This window comes from Alexandromys fortis, unplaced genomic scaffold (genome assembly GCF_014885135.2).
Source record: "Alexandromys fortis isolate MF-2015 unplaced genomic scaffold, M_Fortis_MF-2015_v1.1 scaffold_37, whole genome shotgun sequence".
In the NCBI taxonomy this organism is placed as follows: Eukaryota; Metazoa; Chordata; class Mammalia; order Rodentia; family Cricetidae; genus Alexandromys; species Alexandromys fortis.
This window is the reverse complement of record NW_026067914.1, coordinates 5,750,600-5,764,825: the sequence shown is the minus strand read 5'-3', so window position 1 is coordinate 5,764,825 and position 14,226 is coordinate 5,750,600. Positions and strand designations below refer to the sequence as shown.

The following is a 14,226-nucleotide window of genomic DNA, read 5'->3' as shown; positions in this document are numbered from 1 at the left end:
GATGACTCAGTGGATAAGATACTTATGAATGAAGAGCTGAGATCAGATCCCCAGAATGCACTGAAGGCTGGGGGCAGTAACGTGGGTCTGTTACCCTAGAATTCTCGGGGGTTCCCCTGTAACTAAAGTTGCAGACACTGATACAACCTGTGGGTACTGGGAATTGAACCCAGGTCCTCTGGTAGAGCAGCAGCCGCCCTTAACTACTGAGCCATTTCTCTAGCCAAAACCAAAATGACAGTGGCATAAATTACCTCCTTCTGGTTGGTAGCATTCATCTCACGTAATTCTCTACATGAAATAAAGCATCCTGTATTGGACACTAAGTTAGAAAAAATACATTAATTGAGACAAATGTGGTGGTACCTGAAGTACCCAGCTAAAGAGGCGGAGGCACAGAGATCAGAAGATCAGTGCCAACCCAGTATATGGAAGATTCATGCCTAGCCTGAGCTTTGTAAAATGTGACCCTGCCTCAAAAAAAAAAAAAAAAAAAAAATCAGAACCCAGGGACTTGGCTCAGTGGTCATGTTTGCCTGGTGTGTTAAGACTCAGGTCATCCTCCTTGTGTAAAGACAAAAAGGATACCGGTGGGGAAAGTGCTGTACCTCATACAGGACTGCTGCAGTTTAGCTAACAGTGATTTATTGTGCTAGTATCTCCATTTTGGCAAGTATATTATGAACACAGTCAAAAAGTAGTATCTTTATCCTGTTTCTGTTAATGTTAACTTCTGTGTAACTGCCTTACAAATCCAAAATTTTCCAGGTATGAAGTATATTTAAAAAAAATGGAAAAAGGAAGAGTAAGGGTCTGAAGAAACGGCTCAGTAGTTCAGAGCAGGTGCTGCCTTGCAGGGACCCGAGTTCCACTCCTGGCACCCACGTCAGGCCGCTCCAGGGGATCTGGCACCCACTGCCGGAGTCTGCACGCACTTGTACTCACGCGCACGCACTTCCCACCCCACATACACAACTCAACATAATCACAATCATTAAACATTTTTATTTTGTTTTGTTTTTGTTTTTAAAGAGACAGTGCTTACCTCAACCTAATCTTCTTACAAAGTTGAGTTGACATAAGGGAACCAAAGCAGCAGGAACCCTGCTTTCTCGTGGCTGTACAGTTTTTTTCATGACTATAAAAGCGGTTGTTTTAGGAATTTTAGAAAGTCCAGTAGACTTTATTGCACCCATTCCATGAATATGGGTTTGGAAAGTGTTTTAAAAAGAGAAGGTATCTAGTCAGTGTCTGTTTACCTAACAACCACTAGGGAGTTGTACTTTGGATGAAGCTTGTGTGGTTGGTTGCGTTTCCAACAACCCTTCAACTTAGGATGCTATAGATGAATTCTGAAGCCCATTCTCTCTGTCACTTCCTTCACTCTAACCAGGCTGAATTAATAAACTTTTAAGATGAACACTTATGCAGGGGAAGACAAGAAAGTCTTGATCCTGTTATTAGTGTCCCCGTGTCTTCTAATCTGATTGTGGCTCAAGAGGGGCAGTGCGTTCCAGCCAGTGATACCACGAATTGTAACTTTTAAGAGGAAGATAGAATCTAATTCCTAAACAATGCAAAACAAAACAAGATTTTTTAAAAATGACAACTATTTGGAATGGCTGGAGCTTAAAAAGACTGGGGATTCTTGAGTGTATTACGGTAGAACTAGACCCATCATTTTCTGGAGGTGGGATTGTAAAATGTTAGATACTTTGTATGTTTGACAATTTTGTCACAAGTTAAGTGTGCACCTACCATATGCTCCAGCCCAGTGGTGTTTATCCAACGAAAGGAAATATTTGCCTATACCAAATCATATACTTAAATGTCACCGTTTATTCACGCTATCTCTAAGCTGGGAACATTGTAAATGTCATCAATAACTGCGTGGACAGAGGTAATCATCTGTATGAGAGAATATCACTTGATAGTAAACTGTGGAAGGGATGATCTGCCGTGTAGACAGCACCAGAAGTAGAAAATCGTCACGATGAACAGGAAAGGCCCGGCACAAAGATACCCTTACTATGTGATGTTCTATTACAGCAGCTTTAGAAAACGCAAAAAGGGAAGTACTGGCTGCCTGCAAATGGAGCAGGCTGAGCCGGGTTGGGCTAGGGAAACAAGGGGGGATGATTGGCAGAAGTCTTGATTGTCATAGTGCCTCTCTCTGTGTATTTGCTACATCTTAGGACATGGTCCAGAAGGGGGCTGCCACATAAACTATAATATAAAATATAACTAGATCAAGTTCCTTTAAAGTTACTCTGAGGGTTGTTGTTTTCAAAATTACACTCCGCAGTTGCTGATAGTTTCAGAATTAAACTTTATCGAGTCCCTGTGTCTGTTATTTGCCTAGATTTGTAACTGTTTTCCTGTGAGATTTTTCTGCAGTCGAGCAGCACGGCTCTTCTCTCAGCAGCTCACCGAGGGAAGGCGATTTGGTTCTTAACGTGTAGTGAGCACGTTTAGGGGAATTCTTTCAATGTCGTTTTGCGTTTCTGCACACAGGCTGAGATCAGTTCCATACAAGAAAACAAAGACAGGCTGAGCGACAGCACCACAGGTGAGGACGGGAGAACTGGTTTTCCTTCCTTGGACCACATTTAGGTTTTACATGTTTCTGTAAAGAGAACAGAGGCCACTCACACACTCTGTGCCAGGTCGTGAGAACCAGCCCATGCCCGTGCCCCCCCCCCCCCCCGCACAGACTGCCAGCAATGCATAGGCTGTGCTGTCTGCACCGCAAGGGGCCTTAACTTACATGTTAAAGTTTGGATGTAAAAAGAAAATCATTTGTCACTATCAATGAGTAGTTTCTGTAATTGTGAATAGCACTCGCGGAATAGGGACACTGCCTAGAGGACTCACGGTTTCCGGTCACCTTACTGTTGGAGACAGGTTCAGATACCATGTCTAGTGCCTCCCATAGGAAGTATGGCAGTTATTAGACCTGCTTTCCATCTTAATACTTAGTGGGTTACAAATAAGCTTTCATATTACTGTAGTCTGTGTATTTATCTTATACATTTACACTGTTTTGAGATGCAGGCCATAGGTTTTAAGCTCTCAGCTTACAGCACCACATTCTCATTCCAGAGAAACAGCAAGTTCTGTCCCCAAGACAGATGGAACATGCTATGACCACAACCTAACTTTAACACCACAGGCTCCAAGTATACTCAAAGACAGCACCTGCCAGTAAACAATATGGTCCCAGTGGCTTCACCATGGCAGGCGTCAACCAATGTGTCTTTTAAAAGTCTCTCCTAGGACCACAATTCTGAGGTTACTCTATGCTGTGTAGTAAAACCCTCTCTCAAAAAGGAAAAAGAGAATGAGTTCTTTTTAAAGAAGATGCTGATATTTAGACTCACTGTGTCTCAAAGAATATAGTATCTTTAGAATTATATTTCAATGATTGTGTATGATTTCAAACGTCCCCTTGGCTCAACATTCAGTTCCTTAGAATATTGTACATTTTATATGTGGATAGATTTGTAAACTTTAGAAATGAAATTTTCCAATTCCTAGTAAAAAATCAATTGATATAACTGAATAAATGTTACATTGGATACTTCTAAAAAACACCTATTTCAGCAGTTCACAGCTTGCGGGTCACAACCCCTTTGGGGGTTGAACAACAGTCAGATATCCCCCATCACATAAACCTGAAAACAGAGATTTGGGACAGACATAGAGGTGTTGCTCCACCTACAGATAGTTTTTGGAGACAGAATAATTGAAACATGTTAATTGAACCAAAGAAATGACCCAACCTCTGTATGTTTGGATGGCTATATGTGTTCCCATGCAGGCTCCATTTCACCAGGAAGGACGGGGATAGGAGGAGGGGGTGGGGGAGGAAGAGACTTGTTGGGGAGTCATTTGCAGCGTTTCCAAGCATGGTGATGACGCCTGAAGTAATCAGGGTAAGAGATAAACCAGATGCAGAGAGACCTTTGAAAGGATTCACACCTGGGACATGGGGACAAAGAGAAGTGAAAATCACTCATGGTGTGGTACTTGGGGTGAATGGCAGGTACCCAGAGCTGCCAACTGCCACAGCCTGCTGTGCAGCTGTGTCCTGTAGCATTGTGCCAGCGATTCCACAGCAGGGACACACTGGCAGCTCACAGCCGCCGTCCCTCTGCCCAACTGCAGAGGAATTAGAGGAAAAGCACTTGCGATTTTCAGACACGGCTTTACATTTCCTTTCTTTTCTTCCAAGGTGCGGACAGCTTGTTGGATGGAAGTTCTGAGGCTGACCAACAGGATCTTCTTGTCCTATTGCAAGCAAAAGTCGCTTCCCTTACCTTACACAACAAGGAGTTACAAGATAAATTGCAGGTTGGTAAAAATATCGCTGACAGGCTATCCTGTAAAGTATTGGTGTGTTCAAGGGTAGTTGGGGATACATTTAGTTTTAAATAGCTACACATTTCTTCTTTTCCTGTATCGTGTTTCTTTTTTCCAATATAGTTAACTGTAAAACTCTTAATGGTTTCAGGTTATTTAACAGTGCTCACTAATTCTATTTTTGGAAATTGCTAAATTATGTATAATTATATATAGTTTAATAAGTATAGTGACATAAAACTTAAATATAGAATATAGATACAATTTATATAAATTAAGTTAGTATATATATGTGGTATACACAGAATGTTCTATGAAATTTTTCATCTATAAATTTTATATTTCCATGCTTATATATACTATATCTTGCTTTTTTGTTGTTTGATAGTTTCACATATTTATATAGTTGGTCACTTTCACCCTCCCATTCCCCTCTCAAGCCCCTCCCCCTCCTGCTGAAGCCCACTTCCACCAAATCTCCCTCCTGCTTTCATCTCTTCTGTGAAAACCTACAGATTTTAATTATAGGTTCCTGCAAGAAGCTTAGGTAGGAGGTTATTTACTGGATCAAGAGCAACTGTACCAGTGGTTATACCACTGAAGAAAAAAAAATGGCACCTCCTCCTCCAACAATCCTTAACAGCTAGTAGTCCCTCGGGAAGGGGTGGGGCCTCATGGGCCCTATCTGCCCTGAATGAAATGCTGAAGGGCCCAACCTTGTGTGGGTCTTGTGCAGATAATCACATCTTCGGTGCATTCCCAAATGCAGTGGCTTTTTCACGTCTTTTTGCTGCATGTCTGCCAATCAGATTCAAGGGTTTGTTTGTTTTGTTTGTCCCCCTCCCCCCAGCTTTCCCCCCTCCCGTCCCCCAGGGTTTCTCTCTGTAGCCCTAGCTGTCCTGGAAAACTAGCTCTGTAGATTAAAGGCGTGCGCTACCAGCACACAGCCCGGCTCAGGTTTTCTCCTCTCTCTCTTCCACGGTGTTCTCTGAGCTTTAGAAGGAGGTGATATCGATGTCCACTTAGGGCTGAGCAGTCAGTCCACCGTCCCTTATCCCTTGTGCTTTGTCTAGTTATGGATTCTGTATTAACTGTCATCCACCCGCAATAAGAAGCTCCTCTAATGAGGACGGGGAACAGCACTAACCTGTGACGAATCCATGTGTCTAGACATGAGTACTGAGACTGTGATTATTTAACAAGACTCGACAATAGTAGTAGGTTCTCTCTACCCCTGGGGCCTATGTTCACAGACCAAGTGTGAGCTTCCTACTGAGAAGTAAGCTTCAAATCCAGCTACGAGCATCACGCCTGGCAGGTCCTTATTGTTCTCACAGAGTTCACGATTAAGAACTCAGAGGGAGGTATTCCATACAGCTGGCTCTGGGATTTTCATTTAATAACCTGTTGTTTCTGGCAGGAGCATTATCCATTCATGGAGGGCACCTGTATTCAAACCTTTATTTTTAGATTATAATTTTTAATAAGCGTATTAAATAAATATGACTTTTTCATGCATCCTTAGTTTTGTCTACCGATTCGTCCTTTTCCCCCCTTGTCCATATCCTCCTGCCCACCTCCTCATTCAGACCTTTATACATTGAAATGTTATACTTAAATTTTGTAATGTATATAGTAATAGCCATTGATTTAGTAAAATTGATCTCTAATAATCTTAAGAACCTGGTGGAAAATAACTATGCAGTGCCTTGGGCAATTGAAATGATAAAAAAAAAAACAAAGAAAAATTTGAAATGATATAAATACAAAGAAAAATAGAAAAATTTCAATTGGAGGTTCTACAGATGAAGCAGTTAAAATGTTTTAAAATTACAGAAATGATCTGTGCTCATAGAACACGGAGTAAGCGTGCGCAGTCGGTCTGCCTCCAGTGCCACAGACCACGTGTTTACGTGATCCAGGAGAACACATGCAGAATGATCACCCTGCTCATCCATACCTAAACCTCAGGTTGTCCCTCGCATTCCAGTGTGCACACCTAGCCACTCCTTAGTGTAACTGTCATTCCTTGTTTCTTTGCCAGGCCAAGTCACCCAAGGAAGCTGAAGCAGACCTGAGCTTTGAGTCTTTCCATTCCACTCAGACTGACCTGGCCCCCTCCCTGGGCAAGTCTAGTGAAGCCCCTTCCTCAGATGCCAAATCATCGCCACCTGTCGAGCATGTTGATGTCAGAATCCAGCAGCTACAAGACAGTCTGCAAGCTTTGCAGAGGCAATTGGAGAGTTCTGAAGCGGAGAAGCAGCAGCTCCAGGCCGAACTCCAGTCCCAGAGGACAGACCTGAGGTGCCTGAACAGCGCAGAGATTTCAGAGAACGGCTCTGACCTCAGCCAGAAACTCAAAGACACTCAGATCAAGTACGAGGAGGCCATGAAAGAAGTCCTGAGTGCGCAGAAGCAGATGAAACTGGGCCTCCTCTCCCATGAGAGTGCAGATGGCTATTTGCAACTCCGAGAGCCGGGGGTTGCTGATGGCGAAGTTGGCATTCTAAAGCAGAACCTGCAGAACGCGCTGGAAGAAAGTGCAAGGAATAAAGAGCGGGTGAGAGAGTTGGAAACAAAGCTGGCGGAGAAAGAGAAGGCTGGGGCCACTAAGCCACCTGCAGAAGAGTGTGAGGAGATCAAAAGCTCCTACTGCGCTGTCATCGAGAATATGAATAAGGAGAAGACGTTTTTGTTTGAGAAGTACCAGCAGGCCCAAGAAGAAATCATGAAACTAAAAGATACGCTCAAAAGTCAGATGCCACAGGAAGCCCCTGATGACGCTGGGGACATGAAGGAGGCCATGAACAGGATGATAGATGAACTCAATAAACAGGTGAGCGAGCTGTCGCAGCTGTACAAAGAAGCCCAGGCAGAGCTGGAGGATTATAGGAAGAGGAAATCTCTAGAAGATGCAGCTGAATATATCCACAAAGCCGAGCATGAGCGGCTGATGCACGAGAAAAACCTGTCCAGGGCGAAAGCGGAAGAAGCACTGTCCGAAATGAAGTCGCAGTATTCCAAAGTGTTGCACGAGTTGACGCAGCTCAAACAGCTGGTCGATGCTCACAAGGAGAACTCTGTGTCCATCACAGAGCACTTGCAGGTGATAACCACGCTGCGGACAACGGCCAAAGAGATGGAAGAGAGAATAAGCAGCCTCAAAGAGCACCTTGCGAGCAAGGAAGCCGAAGTCACAAAGCTGGAGAGGCAGCTCCTGGAAGAGAAAGCTGCCATGACCGACGCCATGGTCCCCAAGGCTTCCTATGAGAAGCTCCAGGCCTCCTTAGAGAGTGAAGTCAATGCGCTAGCAACGAAATTAAAGGATTCGGTGAGAGAGAAAGAGAAAGCCCACTCGGAGGTCGCCCAGGTTCGAAGTGAGGTCTCACAGGTGAAGAGGGAAAAGGAAAACATCCAGACCCTCTTGAAATCCAAAGAGCAGGAAGTGACTGAACTTGTGCAGAAATTCCAGCGTGCTCAGGAAGAACTTGAAGGGATGAAAAGATGTTCTGAGACCTCTTCAAAGCTGGAGGAGGATAAAGATGAAAAGGTCGGTGAAGGTTCCTTGCTGTTAGGTTTCTGGCACTGAGTCCTCATAAGGCCCTTCCAATTTTCCTGTTCTAAACCTTTACAGAATGTGTTGGTAACAACCTGCATGAATACTCAGAGGCTCAGTGCCTGTCTGTCGCCATTACCAAAACCACATTCATAGCAGGAAGAGCCAAGTATGGCAATAGACACCTGTAAACCCAGCACTTATAAATTTAAGGCTACCCTGGGCTATATAGTAAGACTCTATCTTTCAAGTAAAAAGGATTTAGGATTTTTTTTAAAGATTAATCTGAAAACGCATCAGTACAGGTGCACTCATACACACAAATTAGAAACATTAATGATTTAATACAAGCTTTGCTAGTGTCTTCAGGTTGCTGCTGTTGTGATCCTTCTCGAAACGCCCCACAGGCTTGCCTGATCCTATGGAGGCGTTTTTCTCAGCTGAGGCTCCCTCCTCTCTGATGACTCTAGCCGGTGTCAAGTTGACAGAGAGCTAGCCAGTACAGCTAGTATTAGGGATCCAGGACTAGTGTGACGGGTCTCCTTGCCACCCGAATCACCGCAAACGCTGTTTTCCCCGATCCCGGTTTTCAGAGGTATACAGATATAGAGTGATTGGTTGTAGGGAGCCAGCAATTTAGAGGTGCTTCTGGGTGTGATACAGAGGATGGAAGGAAGCAAAAAGAAGTGAGTTCAGGATCATCCTGTACCTGGATTTTCTCCCTTATGCTCTGAATGGCGTTAGAACCCTGTTCGTCTTTCACCCGGGACTGCTGGGGCGACGTGAGAAATTGAGTTCACTCTATAGTGAGATGTCTAGAGGGGTTAGGGCTTCTTAGACTGACTGGTTGTCCATTTCGATGGGAGAGCATGCAGAGCTTTAAGGAGCAGTCTAGGAGTTAAGCCCTCCGAGTATTTGGCTTTGTAGATGATAAAGAAACATTTCTGGATTCAAAACGAGCTAACGTTCCCTGTATCACAAGGCAGATGTGGCAGATCTGTATTTGAACAGTGTACTATATTTTTACTGCACCCCTTTCAAAGTAAGAAAAGAACTTTGGTGCTGTAGCTTTTCTTACCCTCGTACACTTAAAACACAACGGGCCTTATCTGAATGGCACAGACTCAAAGGTCTTAACTGGTTTGTCTGAATTTGTTATGCTTTATTTTACGATTTCCTTTAAGAAATTTAAAAAAAAACGCGAATTGGACCAGCGATTCAAAGAAATGAATAATGTTGGAGGCCTAGAAATCTCTAGAATCTCGCTTCTGCAGACAGATTATTAGCCTACTAATTTAATCTTTCTTTCTCCCCAGATAAATGAGATGTCGAAGGAAGTCGTGAAGTTGAAGGAGGCCCTCAACAGCCTCTCACAGCTTTCCTACTCCACAAGCTCATCCAAGAGGCAGAGCCAGCAGCTGGAAGGGCTCCAGCAGCAGGTGAAACAGCTCCAGAACCAGCTAACGGTGAGCGTGCTTCTCTTCTCGGCCTCTCGAGTTGCATACCAGCTCAGCTGGCCATGGCCTGAGATGCGTAGTGAGTCCAGGCTAGCCTGAGCTACACGGGAAGACCGTCTCAAACCAGCCTTGGAGCGTGAACATCAAAGCTTCAGGCGTGGCAACGGGATAGCTAGCTCGGATGCTGACGCTGGTGAGGAGAGGAAAAAGGGTATTGATGAGCATGTGTAGGTTTGTTTAGGTAACTCATATTTTATGGTTTCCATTTGCTTAATAGAGAGAAGGGACTCATTCTCTTTGATTAGGTGGGAGGCGGGTGTTGACCATAGGAACAGTCAGTGGGGGAAACTGTAGTTCTAACTTAACACGGAGCAATGATTGTAGCGGCAGCAGTCATGAAGACCCTTGAGACTGAGACTGTTCCTCGTTTGTGTCCTTGGTACAGATAACTAAGTAGCTGAGCTTCTTGAGGACTACACGGCATTATCTGTGTATAGTACCTCCATTAAAAATAAATAGATTTTATCTTCAACTAAGTGAATGACGATTTAGTAATTATAAATTTGCAAATTAAACACAAATAAACAACTTAAAATCTCTTAAAAATGAAGTATACCCGTAGCTCAACAACTCTGAAATACTTTCATTTTGCCTTTCATCTATTTTCTTAGGCATTCACTTACAGTGTCTCTCTCTCTCTCTCTTTCTCTCTCTCTCTCTCTTTCTCTCTCTCTCTCTCTCTCTGTGTGTGTGTGTGTGTGTTAAATTGGGATGGTAATAAGTACTTTGTCCACAGCTGTTCTTCTAGCATTGGCATACTGAGATATCTAAAATAGTGACAAGCATTTAGAAACAAACCAGTGAATTTAGCAAATCTAGAAGCTTTCTGTGCTAACATACAGATGCGGATGTGTACCGCCTGAGTGGTCCACCTGAGTGACAGATGTGTAGCACCTGAGTGACAGCTTTTCCTACGTAACATCTGCATCTTCAAAGACCCCCCCCCCCCAAGCTCATTAGTAATGTCAGGTTGTCTCTTTCAGGAATGTAAGAAACAACACCAGGAGGTCATATCGGTTTATAGAATGCATCTTCTGTATGCTGTTCAGGTATGGTAACCCCAGCGGCATCCTGAAGAAATCTGTCAGCCTAGCCAAGCAATGTCACACGCCTGTCATCCCTGAAATTTAGAGGTAGAGGCAGGAGGACCAGGAGTTCATTGCCATCCTTTGCTACGTAGCGAGTTTGAGACCAGCCTGGGCTACATGCAACCCTGTCTCAATAGTAACAGTAATAAATGGGGCGGGAGGTGTTGCACAGAGTACCACCATTGGACTAGCACATGGACTAGAATGAGAGGAGTCTCCTTTTGGGGAAACCTCGAATGCCTTTTGGGTAAGATTTTTGTGTCAAGCCTATGCCTTGCCTACTGGTGGTGGGTTCATTATTTACTTAGGGGGAATTATCACTAAGAAAGATGTATCTGTCTTTCCCTACCAGGAAGACCCAGGCTTTATTTAATAAGGATGCCAGTGTCTTCAGATACCCCTCAGCCCTGCCTTGCCCTTGTGCTTGCTTCTGGCTAGCTGGGCTCACACAACTAAGACCACAGTTACCCTTTACTGAGGATTTGGGTAGATTTAGTCGCCTCCCACAGGAGAAGCAGGGAGCTCTCTTTGATTCAACTCTTCATGGAAATGTGAGAATTGGTAGCACTGATATTCTTCTGAACACTGTGGGGAGTTAGGAAAAGGCTGAGTCTCAGCCATCTCGCTCCTCAGGGAAGAAGGTGCCAAGATGTAAGGAAGTGTTCTAATGCGTATCGTCCGTGTGACGTTTCTAGGGCCAAATGGATGAAGATGTCCAGAGAGTTCTGAAGCAAATACTCACCATGTGTAAAAACCAGTCCCAGAAGAAGTAAAGCAGACGCCTTGGCAGGACTCCGCCCCTTTTGTCGCCTGTTTTTTGTGTTAGATCTGGAGTTGTCGCCGCCGACCACTGCCATTGTTCTTATCCATGGTGTGCACTGTGACCTAGCGCAGCTTCTTCTCCAGAGGTTTCTGGGGACTAGCCCCAGGAGAAGATGCTCTCCTCAGAACTGCGTGGGTACTTCAAACCAGCAGAGGTGACAGACAGTCCCTGTCATCTCTTCAGAATCTACAGCTGGGATCAGCTACGCCCCCCAACTCTGCCCTACCTTCCTTGGTACCTGGCTATCTGAGTGATGTTCCTGAGTTACACGGTGCATAGTCCTTGCTTGCTCTCTGCCTTTGGGCCATGCCACTCAGTATGAGGGAGCATCTTTTCCCTCCCTTCCCCAACCGCAATTTAATTTCTTACCAAATTAGAATAACATTAGAAGCGAGTATTTAAGATCCTTTATCCTGTGGATTTAAAAATGCAGATTCCATCTTTCTCCCTCCAGCTGCCTTACATGTCTTTGCTCTCTTTGTTGGTCTCACAGTTTGGTGAGAACTGCTAACTGAAATACAAGTTCCAATCCGAGGGTGAATGGTTCTTAAAGGTTTCTAAGTAAATCAACATATTACAAATTTCCTATGCAAACTTGACTCCTGCTGTTATCCATGAAGCTCAGGAAATCCAAATATTTGTGTTTCAGCAAAGGACAGTAAACCGTGTGTTTACAGCCAAAAGAAATGCCTCATGGTTCCTAACCTCAACTTTTTTAAAAGGTTTTTTTTCTCTATGATATTTTTATTGGCATTTAAAGATGTTTTCATAGCTAAACCCCGAAGTAAGTGAGATTAGATTATATTAACAATATTTTTAGATAACCATGCTTAAGATTTCTTAAAAATGTCACTTTTTCCTCAAAAATTTTCAGCTATAGCAGAGGGCCAGTTATATATTCCAAACTCAACATGAGTTGCCAACAGTACCCCTAGAATTTTCTAGTCTACTTATGAAGTCCTTCTTTTGCCAGTTGGCTATCTGTAAACACCCCAAACTCTAGTGCCCATAAATGATTCCTGGGACGACTGTTAGTTCCAGCCAGTGTTTCCATGTTGAAAGTAAATGCCCGGCGTGGTAACATGGTGCACAGCAGAAGTCTTGGGGGAAAATATGTCTGTTGACTTTCAGGTTAAAATAACGTTTGACTTGCTTGCAGCTTCTCCTATGGCCCCGATCATGAGGGAGATAAGTGGGATGTAGAACTTTTAGTATGTTACTAAGGGTGGAGGCCCACTCTGACAGGTTCAGTGGACAGCAGGGCTGCCTAGGCTCTGAGGCGCACGGCTGAACTGCCTGAGTTCATCTGTATTAGGTAAAGACCAAAGCCAGCCAAACAAAAGTGGCTTCAGGTTGGTGGTGTTCCTTTTCTTAAGTTGTCTAATTTACAGTTCAGCATTTCTCAAAAGTGCTCCAAAGAAATGTGAAAGGATTTGTCTCAGAACTTAAGGAGTTACAAAGCCACCTCCCCTGGTGCCCACCCCCACAGGAATGCTGCAGAATGTAAAACTTGAGACATTTTGTAGGATGCCTGACAACGTGTAGCCTTTTTCTTGTTTCAGGATGCATATTTATTACAAGTATTCTGGTTAAATATTGAAAAGATATATGCTGTAGTTTAGCATTTTTATCTTTGTAATTTTCAGAAATTCTTGCAGAAAATAAACCTGGTTCATTTTTTCATCCCTTTTGTCTATTTGCGGTGTATTTGTGAGCAGATCTATAGCTCCAGTTGATTAGTTTAATAGCGCTTGGATGTGATGGTTTTTACATCCCACTCCATCCTTGACCAGTGGGAGCTGTCCCCGCCATTCCACATAAGATGACATCATCCTGCCTGCAGGCTCCTGGGTTCATCCTGAACTCTGTTCCATTCAGGCCAGTTTGGGGCATTTTGTGTCATATTTCTTTCATTCAAAAGTACTTGTTATATATAATGGATTTTTTTCCTGCTTCTATCTCCTTTATCTTTTTAAGTTTTTTAAAAAGTAAATACATCCTATTTTATTAATAAGAATAATTCAGGGACTGGAGAGATGGCTCAAAGGTTAAGAGCATTGCCTGCTCTTCCAAAGGTCCTGAGTTCAAATCCCAGCAACCACATGGTGGCTCACAACCCTCTAAAATGAGGTCTGGTGCCCTCTTCTGGCCTGCAGACATACAGACAGAATATTGTATACATAATAAATAAATATTTAAAAAAAGAATAATTCAATTCTAGGGGATGGGGAGACTATTTTGGTGGTTGGGAAGTAGAGGCAGAAGAATCAGGAATTCAAGGAATACCTTCTCTAGTTGCATAATGAGAGATTCTGTCTCTAGAAGCAAAGAAAACAAAAACAAAATCAAACCTCTTACTGTAGGACCTTAAAATCAAAATATCCAATGAGAAATAATTCAAGTAGTGGTGTAGTGGTGTTATTTATCATACTATAACATCATCAATTCCCTCTACTCATAGTTGGAGTCTTCCTTCTCTGCCCCAGCTGTTAATGATGCAATATAGTATACATTAAAACTTGATTTCAAGAGAAGCATGTGTGTGATGCTCAGTTTGCTTACTTGAACCTTTAATGTTCCCCTCCCTCCACCACCACTATCCCCTAAAAAAAGTAAAAAAAAAAAAGAAAGAAAGAAAGGTAAAGGCAATTGGAGTTATTTCTATTTTAGGTTATCAAATACATGTTCCCCAAGAGAACAATTGACATCACTGGAACCGATCCACCAACTCAGACGATGATGTCATGTGGACAGATTACTGGGCAAGGGATATATCCCTCCGTGGTTAGGTGTCAGGCTATAACTAGGATAATTAAGTAAACTAAAAACAGACCTTTCTCTTCTGGCTCCCAGCCCTCAGCTAACCTCTCCAGAAACCAC

At 43.4% G+C, this 14,226-nt stretch overlaps 1 protein-coding gene across 2 annotated transcripts in view; it reads left to right on the top strand.

Annotated features, from left to right (window-relative positions):
* Positions 1-13,029, top strand: part of Rai14 (retinoic acid induced 14) — a 118,630-nt gene extending 105,601 nt beyond the window's left edge. For both annotated transcript variants that reach the window (XM_050139039.1, XM_050139038.1), the window contains 6 exons: positions 2,515-2,569; positions 4,235-4,353; positions 6,407-7,912; positions 9,235-9,384; positions 10,419-10,484; positions 11,219-13,029. In XM_050139039.1, coding sequence (XP_049994996.1) covers positions 2,515-2,569; positions 4,235-4,353; positions 6,407-7,912; positions 9,235-9,384; positions 10,419-10,484; positions 11,219-11,296 — 1,974 coding nt within the window. In that variant the 3' untranslated portion in view covers positions 11,297-13,029. The remainder of the gene's footprint in view (positions 1-2,514; positions 2,570-4,234; positions 4,354-6,406; positions 7,913-9,234; positions 9,385-10,418; positions 10,485-11,218) is intronic.
* The last annotated feature ends 1,197 nt before the right edge of the window (positions 13,030-14,226 follow it).